The sequence below is a fragment of the Pristis pectinata genome, chromosome 4, assembly GCF_009764475.1.
Source record: "Pristis pectinata isolate sPriPec2 chromosome 4, sPriPec2.1.pri, whole genome shotgun sequence".
Classification (NCBI taxonomy): Eukaryota; Metazoa; Chordata; class Chondrichthyes; order Rhinopristiformes; family Pristidae; genus Pristis; species Pristis pectinata.
The window spans coordinates 94,433,279-94,457,333 of record NC_067408.1 but is presented as its reverse complement, the minus strand read 5'-3'; the positions used below and the strand labels follow the sequence as shown (position 1 = coordinate 94,457,333).

Genomic DNA, 24,055 nt, shown 5'->3' with positions numbered 1-24,055 from the left:
GACTTGATTGCACGTAGGTTGTTTGAAACATGATGTCTGAAATGCTTTGCCTCCTTTTTTTTACACCGCAATGGTGAAGCTGCCTTTTGTTTATTATTTGACATTGGCATGAGGCACAAGCTCTGGTGTATGGAAATAAACATAATGATTATGAAAAATATTCCCTCCTGTCTTTGTAAATTGAAAGACATCAAATAGTGAGAATGGGTCTCAAAGTAATAGAGCTGCTGATATAAATAAAAAGCAGTGTTGGCCATAATAGACAATGGAAACGTATTAATGACTGTGAGGGAGCATATTTAAGGAGTGTAAAGTGCCAATTAGTTAGCCAGCACCAATAATTGAAAAATATTGGTATTGGTTTATTATTGTCACTTGTACCGAGGTACAGTGAAAAGCTTGTCTTACAAACCAATCGTACAGATCAATTCATTACACAGTGCAGTTACATTGAGTTAGTACAGAGTGCATTGCTGTAGTACAGGTAAAAACAATAACAGTACCGAATAAAGTGTCACAGCTACAGAGAAAGTGCAGTGCAATAATATGCAAGGTCACAACAAGGTAGATCGTGAGGTCATAGTCCATCTCATTGTGTAAGGGAACCGTTCGATAGTCTATCACAGTGGGGTAGAAGCTGTTCTTAAGTCTGGTGGTACATGCCCTCCGGCTCCTGTATCTCCTACCCGATGGAAGAGGAGAGAAGAGAGAATGTCCCGGGTGGGTGGGGTCTTTGATTATGCTGGCTGCTTCACCAAGATAACGAGAGGTAAAGACAGAGTCCAAGGAGGGGAGGCTGGTGTCCATGATGCGCTGGGCTGTGTCCACAACTCTCTGCAGTTTCTTGCGTTCCTTGGCAGAGCAGTTGCCATACCAAGCCGTGATGCATCCAGATAGGATGCTTTCTAGTTTATTTAGTAGCATTGGTATTAAGTAACATTCCAAATATTACTTCAGATCTATGCATGTTGTGAGTTTTTTTTAATTTGTTCTGATTCATTTTCCATTTTAATGTGGCGAAAGGAGAAAAAGGAGGTTGTGCATGGGTGTGTCCTTGCATTAGTTCCAGAGAAGCAGACTTGAATTATTACTCACATTTGGAAAAGCATGGGCTTATTAGGAACAGTCAGCATGGCTTTGTACAGGGCAGGTCACATCTTACAAACTTGATTGAATTTTTTGAGGAGGTGGCAAAGATGATTGATGAGGGAAGGGCAGTGGATGTTGCCTACATGGACTTTAGTAAAGCTTTCAGCAAGGTCCCTTGTGGTAGGCTGATCCAGAAGATTAAGGTGCATTGGATCCATGGTCACTTGTGAGGTGGTTTTATTCTGACTGGAAGTCTGTGACTAGTGGTATTCCAAGGGATCAGTGCTGGGATCTCTGTTATTTGTGATATATAAATGATTTGGATGAAAATGTAGATGGGCTGAATAGTATATGAATGACACAAAAATTGGTGGAGCCGTGGGTAGTGAATAAGATCGTTAAAAGATACAGCAGGATGTAGATCAGCTGCAGATGTAGGTGGAGACATGGCAGATATATAATCCGGGCAAGCGTGAGGTTTTGCACTTTGGGAAATCAAATATAAGAAGAAAGTATACTGTAAATGGCAGGACCCTTGGGAGCATAGATCACAAGACAAGGGAGCAGAAGTAGGCCATTCGGCCCATTGAGTCTGCTCCAAGGAAAAGGGAAAAAAGAAAAAGAAATGAGAAATTGGGGGGGGGGGGGGGGTGCAAAAAAAACACACTATTCTAACCCCAATTTCCGGCCTTATACCCATATCCCTTGATACCCCGACTATTTAGATATCTATCTATCTCTTCCTTAAACGTCTCCAATGATCTGGCCTCCACTGCTGTACCTGGCAAGGAATTCCACAAATTCACCACCCTCTGGCTAAAGAAATTTTTCCTCATCTCTGTTTTAAACCTGTACCCTCTATTTCTAAGATTGTGCCCTCTGGTCTTGGACTCACCCACCAAGGGAAACAGCCTAGCCACATCTACTCTGTCCAGTCCTTTCAACATTTTAAATGTCTCTGTGAGGTCCCCTCTCATTCTTCTGTACTTCAGTGAGTACAGTCCAAGAGCCGACAAACGCTCATCATACGTAAGCCCTTTTATTTCGGGAATCATCCTTGTAAATCTCCTCTGAACCCTCTCCAACATCAGTACATCTTTCCTAAGATATGGGGCCCAAAACTGTGCACAGTATTCCAAATGAGGCCTCACTAGTGCCCCGTAGAGCCTCATCAACACTTCTTTACTTTTATACACTATACCTCTGAAATGAATGCCAACATAGCATTTGCTTTCTTTACCACCGATCCGACCTGGTGGTTAACCTTTAGGGTATCCTGCACGAGTACCCCCAAGTCCCTTTGTACTTCTGTATCTTGAATTTTCCCTCCTTCTAGATAATAATCTGCCCATTTATCTCTGTTTCCAAAGTGTACAGCTGCACATTTCTCAACATTGAATCTCATCTGCCATTTCCTTGCCCATTCTCCTAAACTATCAAGGTCTCTCTGCAACCTTCCTGTCTCCTCAATACTCCCTACTCCTCCACCTATCTTGGTGTCATCCACAAACTTAGCCACAAAACCATTTACTCCATCATCCAAATCGTCAATGTACAAGGTAAAAAGAAGCGGCCCCAACACCGACCCCTGCGGAACACCACTAGTAACTGGTAGCCAACCAGAACAAGATTCTTTTATTCCCACCCTTTGCTTCCTGCCAACCAGCCAGTGCTCCACCCATTCTGTTGTCCTACCTGTAATTCCATGACCTCTCATCTTATTAATCAGTCTCTTATGCGGCACCTTGTCGAAGGCCTTTTGAAAGTCTAAATACACAACATCTACTGCCTCTCCCTTATCCACCCGACTTGTGATTTCTTCAAAAAACTCCAATAGGTTGATCAGGCAGGATCTTCCCTTCACAAAACCATGATGGCTAGGACCTATCTTGCCTTGCACCTCTAGGTATTCCATAACCCCAACCTTGAGGATCGATTCCAATAACTTTCCCACCACTGATGTCAGACTAATAGGTCTGTAATTTCCTTTATGTTGCCTCCCACCTTTCTTATACAGCGGAACTACATTTGCGACCCTCCAGTCCTCCAGAACCATGCCGGAGTCTTATCGATTTCTGAAAAATTATCACCAATGCCTCTGCTATCTCTAAAGCCACCTCCTTCAGAACCCGGGGATGCACCTCATCTGGTCCGGGAGACTGATAAGTCTTTAGCCCATTTAGTTTTCCTAGCACCTTCTCTCTAGTAATCTTAACTGAACTTAGTTCCATTCCATGAGACCCCTGACTAACTGGTATATTGCTGATGTCCTCCACAGTGCAGACCGATGCAAAATACTCATTTAGTTCTTCTGCCATCTCTTTATCATCCATTATAATCTCTCCCGCACCATTATCAATTGGTCCTATATCAACCCGTGTCAGTCTTTTACTCCTTATATATTTAAAAAAAACTCGTAGTATCCTTTTGAATGTTATCTGCTAACTTCCTTTCATAATTCATCTTTTCTTTCCTAATGACCTTCTTAGTTTCTTTCTGCAGGTTTTTAAAAGTTTCCCAGTCTTCTGTTTTCCCACTAATTTTTGCTTCCTTGTATGCCCTCCCTTTTGCTTTTGTTTTAGTGTTCACCTCCCTCGTTATCCACATTTGTGCCTTTTTTCCATTCAAAACCTTTTTTCTTGGAATATATCTATCCTGCATTTTCCTTATTTCTTGTAGAAATTCCTTCCATTTCTGCTCCGCTGTCCCTCCAGCTAGCTTGCTTTTCCAATCAATTTGTGCCAACTCCTCTCTCATACCACTGTAATTTCCTTTGTTCCACTGAAATATCGATAACACCAGTTATCAGCTTCTCCTTCTCAAATTTGAAACTGAACTCAATCATATTGTGATCACTAGTTCCCAATGGTTCCTTTACCTTTAGTTCCCTAATCACCTCCGGTTCATTACACAGCACCCAATCCAAAACAGCCGATCCCCTGGTGGGCTTATCAACAAGTTGCTCCAAAAAACCGTCCCGTAGACATTCCACAAACTCACTCTCCTGAGACCTACTGCCTTGCTGGATTTCCCAATCCACCTTCATGTTAAAATCCCCCATAATTATCTTCACATTGTCACTTTGGCACGCTTTTTCTATTTCAAACTGCAACTTATTGTCCACTTCCTGACTGCTATTAGGGGGCCTATATATAACTGCTACTATCGTCCTTTTACCCTTGCTATTTTTTAGCTCCACCCATAAGGATTCCGCCTCTTCTGACCCAATGTCCTTCCTTTCTATTGATTTATATCATTACTAACCATCATGGCCACACCTCCCCCTCTGCCTACCCACCTATCCTTCCTATACACTGTGTACCCCTGGACATCCAGTTTGCAATCACATCTGTCATAAAGCCATGACTCGGTGATTGCTACAATGTCGTATTTATTAACCTGTAGTTGTGCCACTAGGTCATCTACTTTATTCCTAATGCTACGTGCATTTAAATATAGTACATTTAGTCCAGTATCTGCTATTGATTTTGTTGTACTTCTATTGTTCAGCAAATTATCCTGACTTCTCACCTGCCTGTCCTTCTTGCCATCCTCACTGCACACTGTCTTGGACTTGGTTCTATAAACTTCCTCCCTTACCCTAACATCTTGTATCTTAACATCCCCCTGCCAGATTAGTTTAAACCTTCCCCAACAGCTAAATTAAACATTCCCACCAGGATATTGGACCCTTTGGAGTTTAGGTGCAACCTATCCTTAGTGAATAGGTCACGCCTCCCCCAAAAAAGGTCCCAATGATCCAGAAATCTGAAGCCCTGCCCCCTGCACCAGTCACTCAGCTACGCATTCATCTGCCAGAGCTGTCTATTCTTTCTACCATTGGCATGTGGCACAGGTAGTAATCCTGAAATTACCACCCTTGAGGTCCTACTTCTCAACTTTCTCCCTAACTCCTTGTATTCCTCCTTCAGGACCTCTTCTCTTTTTCTACCTATGTCATTGGTACCTACATGTACCAAGACTTCTGGCTGCTCACCCTCTCCCCTCAGAATATTCTGGACCTGGTCCGTGACATCCTGTACCCTGGCACCAGGGAGGCAACACACCACTTGAGATTCATTGTCGGTTTCGCAGAATCTGTTATCCGTACCCCTCACTATAGAATCTCCAATAACCACTGCATTTCTCTTTCCCCGCTGGACCACAGTACCAGGCACGGTGCCAAGGTCCTGGTTGCCATGGTCTTCCTCTGTCAGGTCATCCTCTCCAATGGAATCTAAAATGAGATACCGATTTTTGAGGAGGACTGCCACAGAGGTACTCTCTACAAACTCTTTATAACTCCTGTCTATTTCCTGCTTGTTCTCCCTAATCAGCCGAAGGTCATCGAGCTGTTGCTCCAGACTCTCAACCCGTTCCTTGAGGAGCTGCATCTCGGTGCACTTTGTGCAGATGTAGTTATTGGGGAGTCTGGTAGTCTCCCAGGGTCCCCACATCTGACACTCCAAACATAAGACCAACGCCAGATGCATATTGCTAAATACCACTGAGATAAATAAATAAACCAATAACTTACCCCCTCTCTATAAATTTCACCTCTTACCCAGTCTCACCGAAGCCCGTTGAGCCAAAGCCCAAACCACTCTCTCTCACTCAGCTGCCTGCTCCAATGCTGCCCGCTGGATATGGCACTTTTTAAATCGCCCATGCGCTTCCAAGTGACGTCATGCACCTGCGCAGTCACTCGCTGCTATCCCGAACGCTGGAAAGAAAAAAAACTCACTCCTCATTAATTTCCGGCGCACTCCGTTCTCTCACCAATGTACAGAGGAATAGCTTCTTGCAAGTGGCAACACAAATAGGGTGGTAAAGAAGGCCTTCATTGGTCGGGGCATTGAGTATAAGAGTCAGGAAGTCACGTTGCTGTTGTATAAAACTTGGATTAGGTCGCATTTGGACTATTGCTTCTCACTCTCACCCTCTGTCCACCTTCTCTCTCTCTCTCTCTCTCTCTCTCTCTCTCTCTATCTCTATCTCTATCTCTCTCTATCTCTCTCTCTCTCTATCTCTCTCTCTCTATCTCTCTCTCTCTATCTCTCTCTCTCTATCTCTCTCTCTCTCTCTCTCTATCTCTCTCTCTCTATCTCTCTCTCTCTATCTCTCTCTCTCTATCTCTCTCTCTCTATCTCTCTCTCTCTCTCTCTCTCTATCTCTCTCTCTCTCTCTCTATCTCTCTCTCTCTCTCTCTCTCTCTCTATCTCTCTCTCTCTATCTCTCTCTCTCTATCTCTCTCTCTCTATCTCTCTCTCTCTATCTCTCTCTCTCTATCTCTCTCTCTCTATCTCTCTCTCTCTATCCCTCTCTCTCTACCTCTCTCTCTACCTCTCTCTCTCTCTACCTCTCTCTCTCTCTACCTCTCTCTCTCTCTACCTCTCTCTCTCTCTACCTCTCTCTCTCTCTACCTCTCTCTCTCTCTACCTCTCTCTCTCTCTACCTCTCTCTCTCTCTACCTCTCTCTCTACCTCTCTCTCTACCTCTCTCTCTACCTCTCTCTCTACCTCTCTCTCTACCTCTCTCTCTACCTCTCTCTCTACCTCTCTCTCTACCTCTCTTCGACACACCCTTTCTCCCACCCTCTCCATGGATGCCATCTGTCCTGCTGAAAGGCAATATATTAATGCAAGTTTTTACATAATTGTTAAATAGCTTTCATGAATAGGTATTTTTATCAGAGCTGTGAAGATGTGGAACAGAATGACATTATTGTAACTTGCATGTCAAGCTGCATTTTCTTTAGTTGGTACTGCACACTGATGGAATGCAGATCTAGCTTTGGATTTAATGGTTCTTTTGGCTCAACAGAGTGTATGTATTATTCAAGCTCTATTGACTTGTGTTGTTTGCTTTAATGCAAATTATTAAAGGTTGCAACACAGGGAGGCTTTTGTCCCATCGAGTTTATGCTGGCAATATACAAGAGCAATCCAATTATTCCCACTCCTACAATCTTCCAATTTTTTCTTTTCAAGTATTCCTTCAGTTTCCCTTTGAACACCATGATTTAAACTTTTTCTTTCACCCCATCTTGGCTGTGCATTCCAGATTCTTATGTGTGGGGATAGCAACACGTCCTCACATCAGTCTGTAATGATCACGAGCTGGGCATTGGCTGATTTCCCCAGCCTAGCTCCAGGGGAAAGATAAATGATCAGGAGTAGGAACCTGATCTGATTTTCTGCTTTGCAATCCAGGATCTCTATATTATGATCAACAGCTGTAAATTAGGCTGATTTACTCCCACTCACCCAGCTTTATTGAGTAATGACCAGGAGGAAGAACCTGGTCTGATTTCCCCACCTTAGTGCAGAGTGACTGGATAATGATCAAGTTTTGGAAGGTCGTGTGGTTTCCCATATTAGCATGCAGCCATTGGGTAATTATCAGGAGCAGGATCCTGGACGGATCTCCCCCACTTAAACCCAGGGCCACAGGATTGCAGAAGTAGATTGACTGCCCATTGAATTATTGCCAACTCTATGAAACAACAATCCAGCTTGTCCCAGTTCCCCATCAACTCTCCATAGCCCTCCTTTTATTTTTCCTCTTTCAAGTACGTATCCAGTTCCCCTTTAAATGGTGAAAAGAGATTGGATAGGCTGACCTTTCTCCTGGAGCCAAGGTGATCGAGGGATGATCTGATAGAGGTATATAAAATTCTGAGAGGCATAGATAGGATAAATAGAATATTTTTTCCCATGGTAACGGTATCAAAAAGGGGAAGGCATGGATCTTAAGAGGAAGGAGTTTCAAAGAGGGGTCTGAGTGTTAAGTTTTGTTTTACACAGAGTGGTTGATATATGGAATTGTGGTCAGAGACAACGATGGAATCATTTATGGTTGCCATACTTAAAAGAGATTTAGATAGGCACTTGAAAAGGCAAGGCAAAGAAGGACACAGTTCTAATGTGGGCAGATGGGATTGGTGTAGATGGGTGCAAAGGTTGCCATGGACATGGTGAGCTGAAGGATACGTTTCTGTGCTGTACAACTCAGTGACTACTCACCCAACTCTGCATTCCATATTTAACCAGCTGCTCCTTTTTAAATAAAAAAAATCCTCATGTCAATTTTGGTTCTTTTTTGGATCGCCTTCATTCTTTGCCCTCAGATTCTTGACATTTCTGTGAATGGGAACATTTTCTGTCTAATCAATCTGGATCATAATTGTAAATACCTCTTTCAGATCCCCACCCAATCTCTCTTCCAAGGAGAAAAGCTCCACTCTATCTACATAATGAGTACAGGGCAGAAGCTGTCCATTTAGCTTTAACAGGTGTATGCTGCTGTTTATTGTCCACAGGAGTCTTCCGCCAGTCTATTTCTTTCTAGAACCATAGAACACTACAGCACAGAAAACAGGCCATTTGGCCCTTCTAGTCTGTGCCAAAACTTTATTCCACTAGTCCCATTGACCTGCACCCAGTCCATAACCCTCCAGACCTCTCCCATCCATGTATCTATCCAATTTATTCTTAAAACTTAAGAGCGAGCCCGCATTTACCATGTCAGATGGCAGCTCGTTCCACACTCCCACTATTCTCTGAGTGAACAAGATCCCCCTAATGTTCCCCCTAAACCTTTCCCCTTTCACCCAAAGCCATGTCCTCTCGTACTTATCTCTCCTAATCTAGGTGGAAACAGCCTACTTGCATTTACGCTGTCTATACCCCTCATAATTTTGTAAACCTCTATCAAATCTCCCCTCATTCTTTTGCGCTCCAAGGAATGAAGTCCTAACCTGTTCAATCTTTCCCTGTAACTCAACTCCTGAAGACCCGGCAACATTCTAGTAAACCTTCTCTACACTCTCTCAATCTTACTGATATCCTTGCGATAGTTAGGTGACCAGAACTGCACACAATACTCCAAATTTGGCCTCACCAATGTCTTATATAACCTCACCATAAAATCCCAACTCCTATACTCAATACTTTGATTTATGAATGCCAGGATGCCATAAGCCGCCTTTACAACCCTGTCTACCTGTGACGCCACTTTCAGGGAATTATGTATCTGAACTAGATCCCTTTGTTCCTCCGCATTCTTTAGTGCCCTACCATTTACTGTGTATGTCCTACCTTGATTTGTCCTTCCAAAATGCAACACCTCAGACTTGTCTGCATTAAATTCCATCTGCCATTTTCTGGCCCATTCTTCCAGTTGGTTCAGATCCCTCTGCAAGCTTTGAAAGCCTTCCTTGCTGTCCACAACGCCTCCAATCTTAATGTCATCAGCAAACTTGCTGATCCAATTTACCACATTATCATCTAGATCATTGATATAGACAACAAACAACAATGGTCCCAGCACAGATCCCTGAGGCACACCACTAGTCACAGGCCTCCAGTCTGAGAAACAAGCATCCACTACCACTCTCTGTCTTCTCCCACACAGCCAATTTCGAATCCAGTTTACAACCTCTCCATGGATACCGAGTGCCTGAACCTTCTGAACTAACCTCCCATGTGGGACCTTGTCAAAGGCCTTACTAAAGTCCAGGTAGACATCATCCACAGCCTTTCCTTCATCTACTTTCTTGGTAACCTCCTTGAAAAACTCTACAAGATTCATTAAACACACAAAGCCATGCTGACTATCCTTAATCAGCCCTTGGTTGTCCAAATACTTGTATATCCGATCTCTCAGAACACCTTCCAATAATTTACCTACTACTGATGTCAGGCTCACTGGCCTGTAATTACCTGGTTTACTTTTAGAGCCTTTTTTAAACAATGGAACAACATGAGCTACCCTCCAGTCCTCTGGCACCGCACCCTTGGCTAAGGACATTTTAAATATATCTGCCAGGGCCCCTGCAATTTCTACACGTGTCTCTCTCAAGGTCCCAGGAAATATCTTGTCAGGCCCGGGGGATTTATCTACCTTTATTCGCTGTAAGGCAGCAAGCACCTCCTCCTCTTTAATCTCTATATGTTCCATGACACTACTGCTTGTTTCCCTTCCTTCCATATACACTATGCCAGTTTCCTGAGTAAATACTGGTACCAAAAACACAGTTTAAGATCTCCCCCATCTCCTGAGGCTCCACACATAGACAACCACTCTGATCTTCTAGGGGACCAATTTTGTCCCTTACTATCCTTTTAATATACTTGTAGAAGCCCTTCGGGTTTATCTTCACATTATCTGCCAAGGCAACCTCATGTCTCTTTTTTGCCTTCCTGATCTCCTCCTTTAGTATTTTCTTACAATTTCTATACTCTTCAAGTACCTCATTTGTTCGTAGTTGCCTATACCTGCTATACACCTCTCTCTTTTTCTTAACCAGATCGCCAATATCCCTTGAAAACCAAGGTTCCCTATGTCTGTTAACTTTGCCTTTAATCCTGGCAGGAACATGCAAACTCTGCACTCTCAAAATTTCGTCTTTGAAGGCCTCCCACTTACTGAACACATTCTTGCCAGAAAACAACTTATCCAATCCACTCTTCCTAGATCCTTTCTCACTTCTACAAAATTGGCCTTTCTCCAATTTAGAACCTCAACTCGAGGACCAGACATAACTTTTCATCTAGGCTCCAGTATCTGCAGTCCTTTGGTTCTAGAACATAGCACATAGAAAAACTACAGCACAATTCAGGCCCTTCGGCCCACAAAGCTGTGCCGAACATGAACCTACCCTAGAAATTACTAGGCTTACCCATAGCCCTCTATTTTTCTCAGCTCCATGTACCTATCTAACAGTCTCTAAAAGACCCTATCGTATCTGCCTCCACCACTGTTGCCGGCAGCCCATTCCACGCACTCACTGCTCTCTGAGTAAAAAAAAAACTTACCCCTGACATCTCCTCTATACCTACTCCCCAGCACCTTAAACCTATATCCTCTTGTGGCCACCATTTCAGTCCTGGGGAAGAGCCTCTGACTATCTACCCGATCACTACCTCTCATCATCTTGTATACCTCTATCAGGTCCCCACTCATCCTCCGTCGCTCCAAGGAGAAAAGGCCGAGTTCCCTCAACCTACTTTCATAAGGCATGCTCTGCATTTCAGGCAGCATCCTAGTAAATCTCCTCTGCACCCTTTCTGTGGCTTCCACATCCTTCCTGTAGTGAGGCGACCAGAACTGAGCACAATACTCCAAGTGGGGTCTGACCAGGGACCTATATAGCTGCAATAATACCTCTCGGCTCCTAAATTCAATTCCCCGATTGATGAAGGACAATACACCATATGCCGCCTTAACCACAGAGTCAACCTGCGCAGCCGCTTTGAGCGTCCTATGGACTCGGACCCCAAGATCCCTCTGATCCTCCACGCTACCAAGAGTCCTACCATTAATACTATATTTCGCCAACATATTTGACCTACCAAAATGAACCACTTCACTTATCTGGGTTGAACTGCATCTGCCACTTCTCAGCCCAACTCTGCATCCTATCTTTGTCCCTCTGTAACCTCTGACAGCCCTCCAAACTATCCACAACGCCCCCAACCTTCGTGTCATCCGCAAACTTACTAACCCACCCTTCCACTTCCTCATCCCGGTCATTTATGAAAATCACAAATAGTAAGGGTCCCAGTACAGATCCCTGAGGTACACCACTGGTCACCGACCTCCACGCAGAATACGACCCTTCAACAACAACTCTTTGCCTTCTGTGGGCCAGCCAGTTCTGAATCCACACTGCAATGCCCCCTTGGATCCCATGGCTCCTTACTTTTTCAATAAGCCTTGCATGGGGTACCTTATCAAACGCTTTGCTGAAATCCATATACACTACATCTACTGCTCTCCCTTCATCAATGTGTTTAGTCACATCCTCAAAAAAAATTCAATCAGGCTTGTAAGGCAGGACCCGCCCTTGACAAAGCCATGCTGGCTATTCCTAATCATATTATACCTCTTCAAATGTTCATAAATCCTACCTCTCGGGATCTTTTCCATTAGCTTACCGACCACTGAGGTGAGACTCACCGGTCTATAATTCCCTGGGCTATCCCTACTCCCTTTCTTGAATAAGGGAACAACATCCGCAGTGCTCCAATCTTCCGGAACCTCTCCCGTCTCCATCAACGATGCAAAGATCATCGTCAGAGACTCTGCAATCTTTTCCCTCGCCTTCCATAGCAGTCTGGGGTACAACTCATCCGGTCCCGGTGACTTATCCAACTTGATGCTTTCCAAAAGTTTCAGCACCTCTTTCCTAATATCTACATACTCAAGCTTTTCAGCCCACTGCAAATCCCCATTACAATCCCCCAGATCTTTTTCCATTGTGAATACTGACGTAAAGTATTCATTAAATACCTCCGCCGTTTCTTCCGGATCCATACACACTTTCCCACTACTGCACTTGATAGGCCCTATTCTTTTGCACCTTATCCTCTTGCTCTTCACATACCTGTAGAATGCCTTGGGGTTTTCCTTAATCCTGCCCACCAAGGCCTTCTCATGCCCCCTTCTGGCTCTCCTAATCTCCTTCTTAAGCTCCTTCCTATTAGCCTTATACTCTTCCAGATCTCTAACATTCCCTAGTTCTCTGTACCTTTTGTAAGCTTTTCTTTTGCTTTTGACTAGATTTATTATAGCCTTTGTACACCACAGTTCCTGTATCCTCTCGTGACTCCCTTGCCTCACTGGAACATGCCTATGCAGAACTCTACACAAATATCCCCTGAATATTTGCCACATTTCTTCCGTACTTTTCCCTGAGAACATCTGTTCTCAATCTAATCTTCCAATTACCTGCCTGAGAGCCTCCTAATTCCCCTTACTCCAAGTAAACGCCTTTCTAGTCTGTCTGTTCCTATCTCTCTCCAGTTCTAATGTAAAAGAGATAGAATTATGATCACTATCACCAAAATGTTCACCCACTGAGAGATCTGACACCTGACCAGGTTCATTTCCCAATACCAAATCAAGCACAGCCTCTCCTCTTGTAGGCCTATCTACATATTGTGTCAAGAATCCTTCCTGAACACACTTAACAAACTCCTTCCCATCTAAACCCCTCACTGTCTGGAGATGCCAATCGATGTTTGGGAAATTAAAACTCCCCCATCACAACAACTCTGTTACTCTCACACCTTTCTAGGATCTGCTTTCCTATCTGCTCCTCAATATCTCTGTTACTATTGGGCAGCCTATAAAAAAAACACCCAGTAAAGTTATTGACCCCTTCCTGTTCCTAACCTCCACCCACAGAGACTCCGTAGACAGTCCCTCCATGACGTCCACCTTTTCCGCAGCCATGACACTATCTCTGATCAACAGTGCCACTCCCCCACCTCTTTTACCTCCCTCCCTGTCCTTTCTGAAGCATCTAAAACCCAGCACTTGAAGCAACCATTCCAGTCCCTGAGCCATCCAAGTCCTCTTTGAACAGGTCATACCTGCCCCAAAAGAGGCCCCAGTGATCCAGAAATCTGAATCCCTGCTCCTTACTCCAATCCCTCAGCCACACATTTAACCTCCTCCTCATTCTGTTCCTATACCCACTGTCACTTAGCCTGGAAATTACTAGCTTTGAGGTCCTGTTTCTCAACTTCCTTCCTAATACTCTATAGTCTTTTTTCAGGACCTAACTCTAACTTTCTATCTCTTTGTTTTTCATGTGATTATCGAGCTTTCCTTTTAATGTTTCCATGTAATTTGCCTCAAATGTCTGAAATTCTTTTGCATTCTATCACACTCTTATTTTATCTATCCTATCAAACTTCAAAGAACACTATTGGATCACTCCCTCAGAACTTTCCAATTAGTATATCCTAATTGTCTTGGATGCATATTTTTCATCATTTTCATTATTCTGTCAATTCCTTCAGAAATAAAATGTGCAGCAAAGTCTATATTAAAATGCTAACGTTATTTGTCCTCTAGGTACAACTGCATCAGGGACAGCTCCAACAAATGTGGCGTCTGTAATCACCGGCCTATCTTCTGCAGTTTCCACGTCAACAGTCACTTCTCCAGCTCTAACCCCTTCACCATCAGCGTCTATTTCAGTGACTGAGTCATCCAGCAGCAGTGATACAAATACCACACAGACAACCTCAACTGGCTTAGTAAATCCTTTGTGCACAAGCCAAATCATGGTGTCAGCTTCTGGACTGCAGACAGCTGGCACTGCGCTACAAGCAGGAGCTGCACAGGTACCCACTGGTGCTGGGCTTGCTACCAATCCAAGCCTAGCAGCCATGGCTGCTGCTGCAGGACTAGCCAATCCTGGCCTCATGTCAGCCCCTCAGTTTGCAGCCGGGTAAGTCTTCACTACATTCAGTCATTAATGGATTATATCTCTACATATGTGTGAATGTATACTTTTAAGATGTAATATTCCAATGTAACATATCGAATAAAGGATTCATCCTGCTTTTTCTTGTGTGGTGGGGAGGAATTGAATTATTTGTGATTACAATGGAAACATGATTTTTTCCTTCTCAAAAATAAAATAAAAATTTTGATATGGGCTGTTACATTTATGTTACAAATATTTCTCATCTTTTAAGCTTCTAGACATAGGTGATTTGGAACATTCAGCTTAGAGGAGATAGAGCTGTCAAGAGGTTGAGCTGGATAGTCAAATAATATTCATCATTTTGAATGGCAGAGTACTGTTTAGATTTACTGTGGGGAAGAGGGAAAAGGTTGGTAATATATGAACTAGGAATAATGTGGAGAAATATTTGAGTGGCAGGGAGCAATAAGATACAAAATCCCTTGTATGTACCAAGACTCATTCATTTTCAAATGGTATCAGCAATAAACATGTTTTTCCTGCACTACAGATAGCTTGCATTTATTATTTCTTTGGCATTTATAATGTGTTTGCAGATTTCTGCAAATTTTCAATGCTTAAGAAATATCCTTCACATCTCTACCAAATTCCTCAGTTTACTTATTGTTACCTTGCAGAGTGAAAATACCTCATAAAATCTAAGAGGCTATAGTTAACCTAGTCTAGTTAACCTAGTCTAGGTAACCAAAAAAAAAATTGATGAAAGTGATGCATGTTTAAACGCGGACACGTGCGTGAGACTTGAGACAAACAGTTAATGTGGACACTTCTTTCCTTTTCTTTTTCAATCTTTTTATTAGTTTTCAAATTAATACAGATTAATGTATAACATCAATGTTTGTACATGTAATACAAAGAGATCGGAAGAACAACCATGGCACGGATAATCATAAAAAACAATAAAGTATATAAAAAAAATCTGTAGATCCAACGATCTCTTAGTGAATGAATATAATATAAAAGAAAGGAAAGAAAAAGATTTATTATAAAATATAGAAGAAAGAAAAAAAATCCCCAAAACAATAAGAAAATTTATAAACAGTACATCAAACCAAACTAAGCTAAAGAAAAAAAATTTAAAAAAAAACAAAAAAAAACTGGACTGAAATTTCTCAGTAGAAACAGAGCAATATTATGTCGCCAACTCTATTCGTCTAAGTTGAAAGGTTATTACAAGGGGATCTATATCATGTGAAAATATTGAATAAATGGACTCCAAACTTCCCCAAGTTTAAGCGAAGGATCAACAGTACCACTCCTAATTTTTTCCAAGTTTAAACATGATATAGTTTGAGAGAACCATTGAAAAGTAGTAGGGGGTATTGGATCCTTCCATTTAAGCAAAATGGATCGTTCGGCCATTAAGGTAACAAAGGCAATCATACGGTTAGCGGAGGCAAATAGATGGCCAGACTCTATCCTTGGTAATCCAAGAATTGCAGTGATAGCATGAGGTTGTAAATCAATCTTCAATACATTTGAAATAATGTTAAAAATATCTTTCCAATATTTTTCCAAAAGAGGACAGGACCAAAACATATGTGTCAAAGAAGCCACATTCGATTTACATCTGTCACATATAGGATTTATATGTTGATAAAAACGAGCCAGCTTATCTTTTGCATATGGGTCTTGTGAACTACCTTAAACTGTATCAAAGAATGTCTGGCACACATTGAAGACGTATTAACTAAATGAAGAATTTTCTTCCAAGTCTCTGTAGGTATAGATGTCTGGAGTTCACTTTCCCACTCATTCTTAATTTTGTCCAGTGGTTCTGAACGAATTTTCATAATTAGATCATAGATTATTGCTATCAAGCCCTTCTGACAAGGATTAAAACCGAAAATTTTTTCCATAATTTCAGTTTTGTAAGGTGTCGGAAAAGAGGGTATAGTAGCTTTTAAAAAATTTCTAATCTGCAAATATGGAAAAAAGTGTGATCTAGGCAAATTGTATTTGTTAAACAATTGTTCAGAGGATGAAAAACAGTTATCAATGAATAAATCATGAAAACATACTATTCCCTTCCTTTTCTATATGGAAAACGCTGAATCAACTCTGGATGGATGAAAGAAATAATTAGATTGAATGGGACTTGATAGATTAAATTTATTCAATCCAAAAAATTTACAAAATTGAAACCATATTCGTATTGTATGTTTAACAATTGGGTTAATCATATGTTTACTTAATTTGGTAAGTGCAAAAGGGAGTGGAGCTCCTAAAATAGAAACTAATGAAAATTCAAGTACTGATTGGGACTGAAGGTGTACCCAGTTGGGGCGTTGAATTGCATCTGAATCTTGTATCCAAAAAATTAAATATCTAATATTGATTGCCCAATAATATAATCTAAAGTTAGGCAAGGCCATACCACCATCCTTTTTTAGTTTTTGTAAATATTTCTTACTCAATCTTGGGTTTTTGTTCTGCCAAATATATGAATGAATTTTAGAATCAATAGTGTCAAAAAAAGATTTCAGGACAAAAGTTGAAATTGCTTGAAATAAATATAAAAATTTTGGTAAAATATTCATCTTAACCGCATTAATTCGGCCTACCAATGATGAAGACAGTGGGGACCATTTAGTAAATAATTGTTTAACGTGGTCAATTAAAGGTAGTAGATTAGCTTTAAATAAATCCTTAGTAATTTTAACCTTTTTTCCTAAAAGGATGTTCTGGATATGATGAATTAAGTTCTCAGTTCCTTACTGGAATTGTATGTCTCATTTAGCAGAAAGATACTTTTCCATTTTCAGGTCAGTTGCAGAATTGACTGAGCTCATAAAAATGGACCCTTTCATCTGGGGTGAAGACATTGTAAGTAAGGAGAGTCTGTGATGAAGTGTTAGAACAACATAACACTTGAGCCCTCCTTTCAATGCAGTAGGGTTGGATGATCAGTGGACGTCATTAGTAGATGTCTGCCAACGGGTATGAAGAATTTAGGGTTCATTTGGCTCATCAAGTCACTGACGATGCCTTCCTAACGGTACATGTTGAATGCATGTATTCTGTAGATGGTGGAAAATTTAAGCATTTGGCTAACTGAGCATTACTGGCTATAGGCATATGTAAATGTTGGGATATTGCATTATTTATCCAAATGATGGAATTGTAGTGGCTTCTAGTACAACTCTTGGTGAAGTGTGTTTATTTACGTAATCAGTTGAATAATCCAACAATTGTTTACAAAATGCAATAGGGGTGCTGTAGCGTAGTTACTGAATGAGTGTACAGAGGCCTGACAATTGATCAAGGGAGGTAATCAAATCCTACCCTGTTGGCTGGGGATTTAAGTTCAAATAAATTTGGGTAAAAATCCTACTATCAGTACTGGTGATTAATGAAACCATTAATTATCATAAAAGCATATCTTCAGTAATATTCATCAAAGTAACACGAGACTGCAGATGCTGGAACCTGGAGCAAAAAAACTGCTGGAGGAGCTCAGTGGGTCAAGTAGAATCTGTGCAAACAGAGGGATAGTCCACGTTTCGGGTCAAGACCTTGCATCAGTTTGCAGCTATCCCTCTGCCTCCACAGATGCTTCCTGATCTGCTGAGTTCTTCCAGCTGTTTGTTTTTTGCTCTATATTCATCAGGGTATTGAAATCTGCCATCCTTAGTTGGTCTGAACCAAATGCCCGTAAGGATAAATTTGAAAGTTGTTCAGGCATTTGCTGTGTATGCTCTTCAAGGCAACTTGCTGTATTTTCATGAATAATTTTTCTATGGTGCAATAGCATACCTCCTTAAACATTTACTTCCAGCTGTATTCAGCCTTTGATCTCATTTTGACTTGAACATTTATCTCTTTTTAATGATCAGTAAGTTGTTAACTAATAGGAATCCATTGCAATACGTATCTACTAATTACTACTATCTTAAATTGAGGATTATATATTTTGTATTTGTATAGTTCTGTACCCAGCTAAGTATGCTACTTATGTCAATGCTTATAGGGTTTTTTGTTTTATTTTTAAATTTCTTCAGGAGGATGAATGTTGTGTTTACCAGGTAATATTTTTTTCAATTTTTACAAGAATTTGAACAAAATCTTTTTCCTCTTGTTTTATTTTAGTTGTGTTTATTTATCTTTATATGATGTGGAGAGATGAAATAATGTAGCATAACTGTCCAGTCGTTACGGAATGTACAAATGGAATCTAAGAACCACAGGGTAGCAAATTTTTTTTTAATATAAATTTGGATGAAGTGATGTGTACATTTTTTAGGTTTCAATTTATCAATTAAAGTTATTTCACCAACTTTGAATTATCCCTGGTTTTCAGCTTTTAAAAACCTGTCATCTCTCCAGAAATTTTCATCATATTAGTACCTGCACATAAATTAAAACATTAAGTCCCAGAATTTTCCCTTACTAATCTGGGGAGTAAAATGTCAACAACGTTTGCATCTCTCATATCCCATTCATCTGTCCCCCTCCATTGCAAAAGTTGCTTGATTTCCAAGTCCTTCATTCCAAAGCATTTCACAAAGGGAATGCACTGAGATCATGAAAGGCATTGTGCACGTTTTTTTTAAACACTAGAATAGCAGCAAGGTCTCTGGAACAGTATTTTGTATTAAAAATTGATTTTCCATTGAAGAGGCCTCCACCAGTATTTCATTCAATGTATGATTTTGCTTTTATGTTAACACAATCCTTCCACTATATGCTCAGGTCTGATTTCCATTGCTCTGAACTTTAATAAGGTTACTCCATTTACAGTCAGTGAAGGAAGCTGCTTCAGTTTGATTAGTGGGTTATGTCAATGGGACCTGAGCTCCCTCCAAACAGATGATTTACCAATAATTTTGCTTTATGTAGTAGAAGAAATTAATGTATTAAATGAATCGCGCTTGGTCGAGGAACTTAATTTAAAAATAATAGCCCCTGCTTAAATCACTATAGGTAGATATAAATCAAAAAGCTGGATTTTTAAAAAAGCATTTAACAGCCATTTTAAATCAGTTTTAGAAATTTAAAGCAACCTTTTTTTAACGTGTAACACTCAAGTTTTAACTTATTGTTTTACTATGTTTAGTCCAATTTATAATTTCTCCTGGTTTAAATCAAACTACATTCAATTTGATAAGTTACAAACATTAGAAGAAAAAAGTAACTTCTTTTGTGATCAACCAGGTCATATTTTTCTTGCATTGACATTGAAACTGAAATGAGACTAATATATTTGAGGAGTTTACCCTCTTTAAAATTTAGTTAGTTTGAACACTTAGTTCATTAATTCTCCTTTTGCTGCTTTACTGAAATAAGATTTGGAGACTTTTGCACAAATGATTTTAGCATGGGTAAGGTGCAGTTCAGAATTACGTTCATTAGGTTTGTCTCAATTAAAGATAGCAAAAGAACTGTTATTTTCTCAACTTGTTAATATTTTAAGGAATGTAGTAACATTTGAAATTCTAGGATGTTAATAGGCACAGTAATGCCTTTTAAATATCTGGGCAAGATGGTCACTTCTGATTTCAGTAATTTTGCAGCTGTTGGCACATGCCTAGTTAGGATTAATGTTATTTATGTGAATATGCTCTATGATTTCCAGAAAGAAGCAAGGAAAACTGGTCAGGAGTTGAGTGATCACACATTCAAATTGTTGAAATAATGTTAAAAATTCTTGCACACTAATTTGTATGCTTTGTCCTGAACTCAATGAATAATTTTCTTTGTATAAAATTATTATGATTTATTCGTTTAGTGAGTAGAGGAAGTTAACAATAGTTTTGGATATGTTCAGTAGGAAAGTTGTCATATCCAACCCATCAAAATGTTCAGTTGACTTCCTTGCACCCATTCCTTTCAATAAAATAAACAATTTCTGTTATACTACAATGTATGTTTTGACATCACACAGTCCAAGGAGTACAAGATTTTTAGAAGATTTTGTTTTTGTTTTTAACAGAGGTGCCTTACTAAGTCTGAATCCAGGGAGTCTTGGTGGTGCTCTTGGTCCAGCATTAATGAGTAATAGCACACTGGCAACTATTCAAGGTCAGTAACCACAGTAATTTACATATCCACTATGTCCTCCTTCAAACCATAACGCCTTTTTATGGAATATTCCCACCATATTGTAAAAAGTACTTTTTGATTTTCAAGAAGAATGACAAATAGGGTATTAGTGCTTCAGAATTTTTTTAAAATCAATACTTGTATCATTATGCACTCCAAAAATGTAAAGGAATTTAATTACATTACTTCGGGATAAGTGGCTTACGATATTGTTGCTCTTGTAAAATATTTGTACAGTTAGACAACTGAAGTTCTTTCTCACTTGAGAATGTTTTAACAATAATCAAATAATGAGTGCTAAACACCTTGCTAATCTATATTAAATGAAGTATCTGATAGATTTTTACTTTCTTTGATAATAAACAGGCTGCTGGAAATATTAGATTAACCTAACAAAAATGTTGCTTGGTGTTATAAAAGGAAAACTCCAGTGCCAGAAAATCATGCTCTCGTTCTAGAGTAATGAATCCAAAGAAGTATTCGCAGAGCTAATGTCTTGCTGGTGCTAGAATCATAGTGCCAGCAGTACTTGTTGAGTTCTGGAGCTAAACTTTTGTCTTCAATTCCATTTTACATTGTGAAATACTAGTTATGGGCAACAAAAGTTTTGAACAATAAAAATTATTACTTAAAATGTGGTCCCATCTCTCCCTTGTAGACTTTAATATGTCTTCTATTTGGCATGTCCTCATAGAGGCAAAACTGAATGGAAGAAAGAGATTATTAAATTACCCATGTATTGAGGATAATGGAGCTAATGGACAGAAGACAGAGGAGGACTAATGGGTCATTTTCGGGCTGGGATGCCGTGGCTGATGGGGTGTAGTGTAGATTGTGAACAATCTTTGTCAGTGATGAAGCTGGTGATACATATCTGCTGGGTGCAGAGTGAGAGAGATAAAGGTGATATTGCCAGATGTAGTATAACGTGGGAAAATGTGATCCACTTTGGTGGAGTATTTTGTAAATGGCAAGTCATTGAAAGGTGTCACTGTTGAGAAAACTACATGTCTTTGTACATGAATCATTCAAAGTTTATGTTCATATACAAGGGAGGGAAGGAGGCAAAAGGTATCTTGGCCTTAATTGTAAGAGGTTTCAAGTATGAAAGTGAAGGCATCTTACTGGAATTAAACGGGCCCTGATAAGACAGCAGCAAGAATATTGTACGTATGTCTCCCTACATCAGACAGAATATACTTGTGATACATGGGACAGAGGGGTTGCCTTATGATGAAAGATTACACATACACGGCCTATGTTCTGTTAAGTTCAGAAGATTGAGAATGGCCTCAATGAAATTGTAGTAGCTTGACAGGGTAGATGCAGGAATAATGTTTCTCTTGGCTGGGATGTCTAGAACCAGTCTCAAAATAAGGGGATAGGTCATTCAGGACAAAGTTGAACATAGAACAGTACAGCACAGTACGGGCCCTTCGGCCCACAGGGTTGTGCCCGACCTATATAAACCTCCACATTCTATCTATCTCCCTCTCTACTTCACCTCCCATAACCCTCTATTTTTCTTTCATCCATGTGCCTATCTAAGAGTCTCTTAAATGACCCCATCATATCAGCCCCTACCACCCCGCCCTCCCCAACCCCGACAGTGCATTCCAGGCACCCACCACTCTCTGTGTAAAAACAAAACAACAAAATACCTACCTCTGACATCCCCCCTGAACTTTACTCCACGCACCTTAAACGAGTGACCTCTAGTGTTGGCCATTACTGCCCTGGGGGAAAAGATGCTGGCTGTCCACTTTGTCTGTGCCTCTCATAATATTATATACCTCTGTCAAGTCTCCTCTCATCCTCCATCTCTCCAAGGAGAAAAACCCTAACTTGCTCAGCTTCTCCTCGTAAGACGTGTTCTCCAGTCCAGGCAGCGTTCTTGTAAATCTTCTCTGCACCCTCTCCAAAGCTTCCACATCCTTCCTATAGTGTATACTGAGAAAAGATTTGTTCACCTAATTGGATAGTAAATCTCTGACCAAAGAAGGATGTAGTGATTCAGTCGGGTGGTATTTAGCAATCAAAGCCTATGCAGTAGGCACCACTCTTCTTCACTAAAAGATCTTATGCATTTAATAAGATCATATAGGGCACAGTGGCCCCCTTCTGCATTTGTTTCTTATGGAAGGTATGGGAAATCATCTGCCACTTGGCACTCTGTGATACTACAAAGGTTAAAACACTCTATGGACTATAACAGCTGAAATTGGCCTCTGATATATTTGGCCACCACACTCACAAGCAGAGTGGCCATATTACTATGGGTCAAACTCATTAAGACATTACCCTTGAGGAAAATCATTCATAGGTAGCCTGATGGTTTCTGCTTGGCTGCCTACTTGGCTCTTCTGTCATAGAAAAAGATCTTCTTGTCATTTCCCATCTCAGAAAAGGCTTTTTACTTGATTTATTAAGTTCAAAACATCTTCTGTTAGTACATAGCACTATTGAATTCAATCCAGTAACCTGTTAGAAGGAAATTCAAGTTGATTTTTCAAATTAAGCAGCATAAGGCACACAAAACAGTAAGCAATAAGAGCACACTAAAAATTAAACACATTGAACATGTTCAAATTTTGTTTATGGTTTTGGACTGGGATTAATCTGCAGCTAAAATAGCAGATAAAAAATATATCTGCAATGTGCTAAAACATAGAATTCAGTTTTTTAAGCAACCTTTTTCTCACAATTTGAAGATTGCAGTATTCACTGCGGATGACATTTTCAAATTACTACTATTGTGGATTGGTAGGTCATGAATTACACTTATAAAAGTAGTATCCCTCCATTATGCAGAAAATTAAAACAATCCATATAACTTTGGAATGGTATAACTCTTATCATGTTAATTGCTTGCTTAAAAGAATTTGGGCAGGAATGTGGATTATTTTTAAAGCCAGACAAACTGCTCTTCAAAACTTTTTTGCTCCAGATAAACATGGAAAGCCTCTTGCTGCTCCCCAGAGTTGATTTTGAAATTGCAGTGTGCACCTTTTTTGACTGCACAAGCCAACTGCTAAGATAATGATTGCCTTACGTAAGCGACTACTTGAGCACTTAACATGGGGAGAAAGTTAAATTCTCTTTGGTAATCTTGCTGCTTTAATTTGTTGTTCCCAATTTGAAGGGGAGTGAGCTGAGTTGTGTTGGGCCACACCCTCTGACTAAAATCTGTGCCCATTGTCCCCATGTGCCCACACTTATCTGGGTAGGGTGTGAATCATTTACTTCGTTGGCTCTCTGATCCCCATAGTTGCTGCTGAATGGCAACTGGGGGGTGGGCAGTACTGTGAGACTGACCCCTTGATGAGCCTGCAGAAGGGAAAGCTAAAAATGGTACTTCTATCAATGCCGTCATTTAACAGTTTCTGAATGTCTCTGTATGCCAGAGGTGTTTAATACAATTACAATTGAAGTAAATAATTTTTAAAAATACATTTTAAAATGCTGATAGAATGTTAACTTTTAAAAATGCATCAAAATAATCAGTAATAATTTTCTTCCCATTTGCCCTCCAGCCTGTGGTTCTGGAAACCCTCTTGAAATCTTTGGGGATTAGGTTCCTCAACTACATTGGGTGCCTGGGATAGCATCTGAGAGTCAACTCCCATGAGGAGTCTGACT

At 40.4% G+C, this 24,055-nt stretch overlaps 1 protein-coding gene across 1 annotated transcript in view; it reads left to right on the top strand.

The window, feature by feature from the left end:
• Nucleotides 1-24,055, top strand: part of LOC127569412 (POU domain, class 2, transcription factor 1-like) — a 149,898-nt gene that overhangs the window by 106,551 nt on the left and 19,292 nt on the right. Inside the window, 2 exon segments of the mRNA XM_052014027.1 lie at nucleotides 13,957-14,335; nucleotides 20,307-20,395. Of these exon segments, the coding sequence (XP_051869987.1) occupies nucleotides 13,957-14,335; nucleotides 20,307-20,395 (468 nt within the window).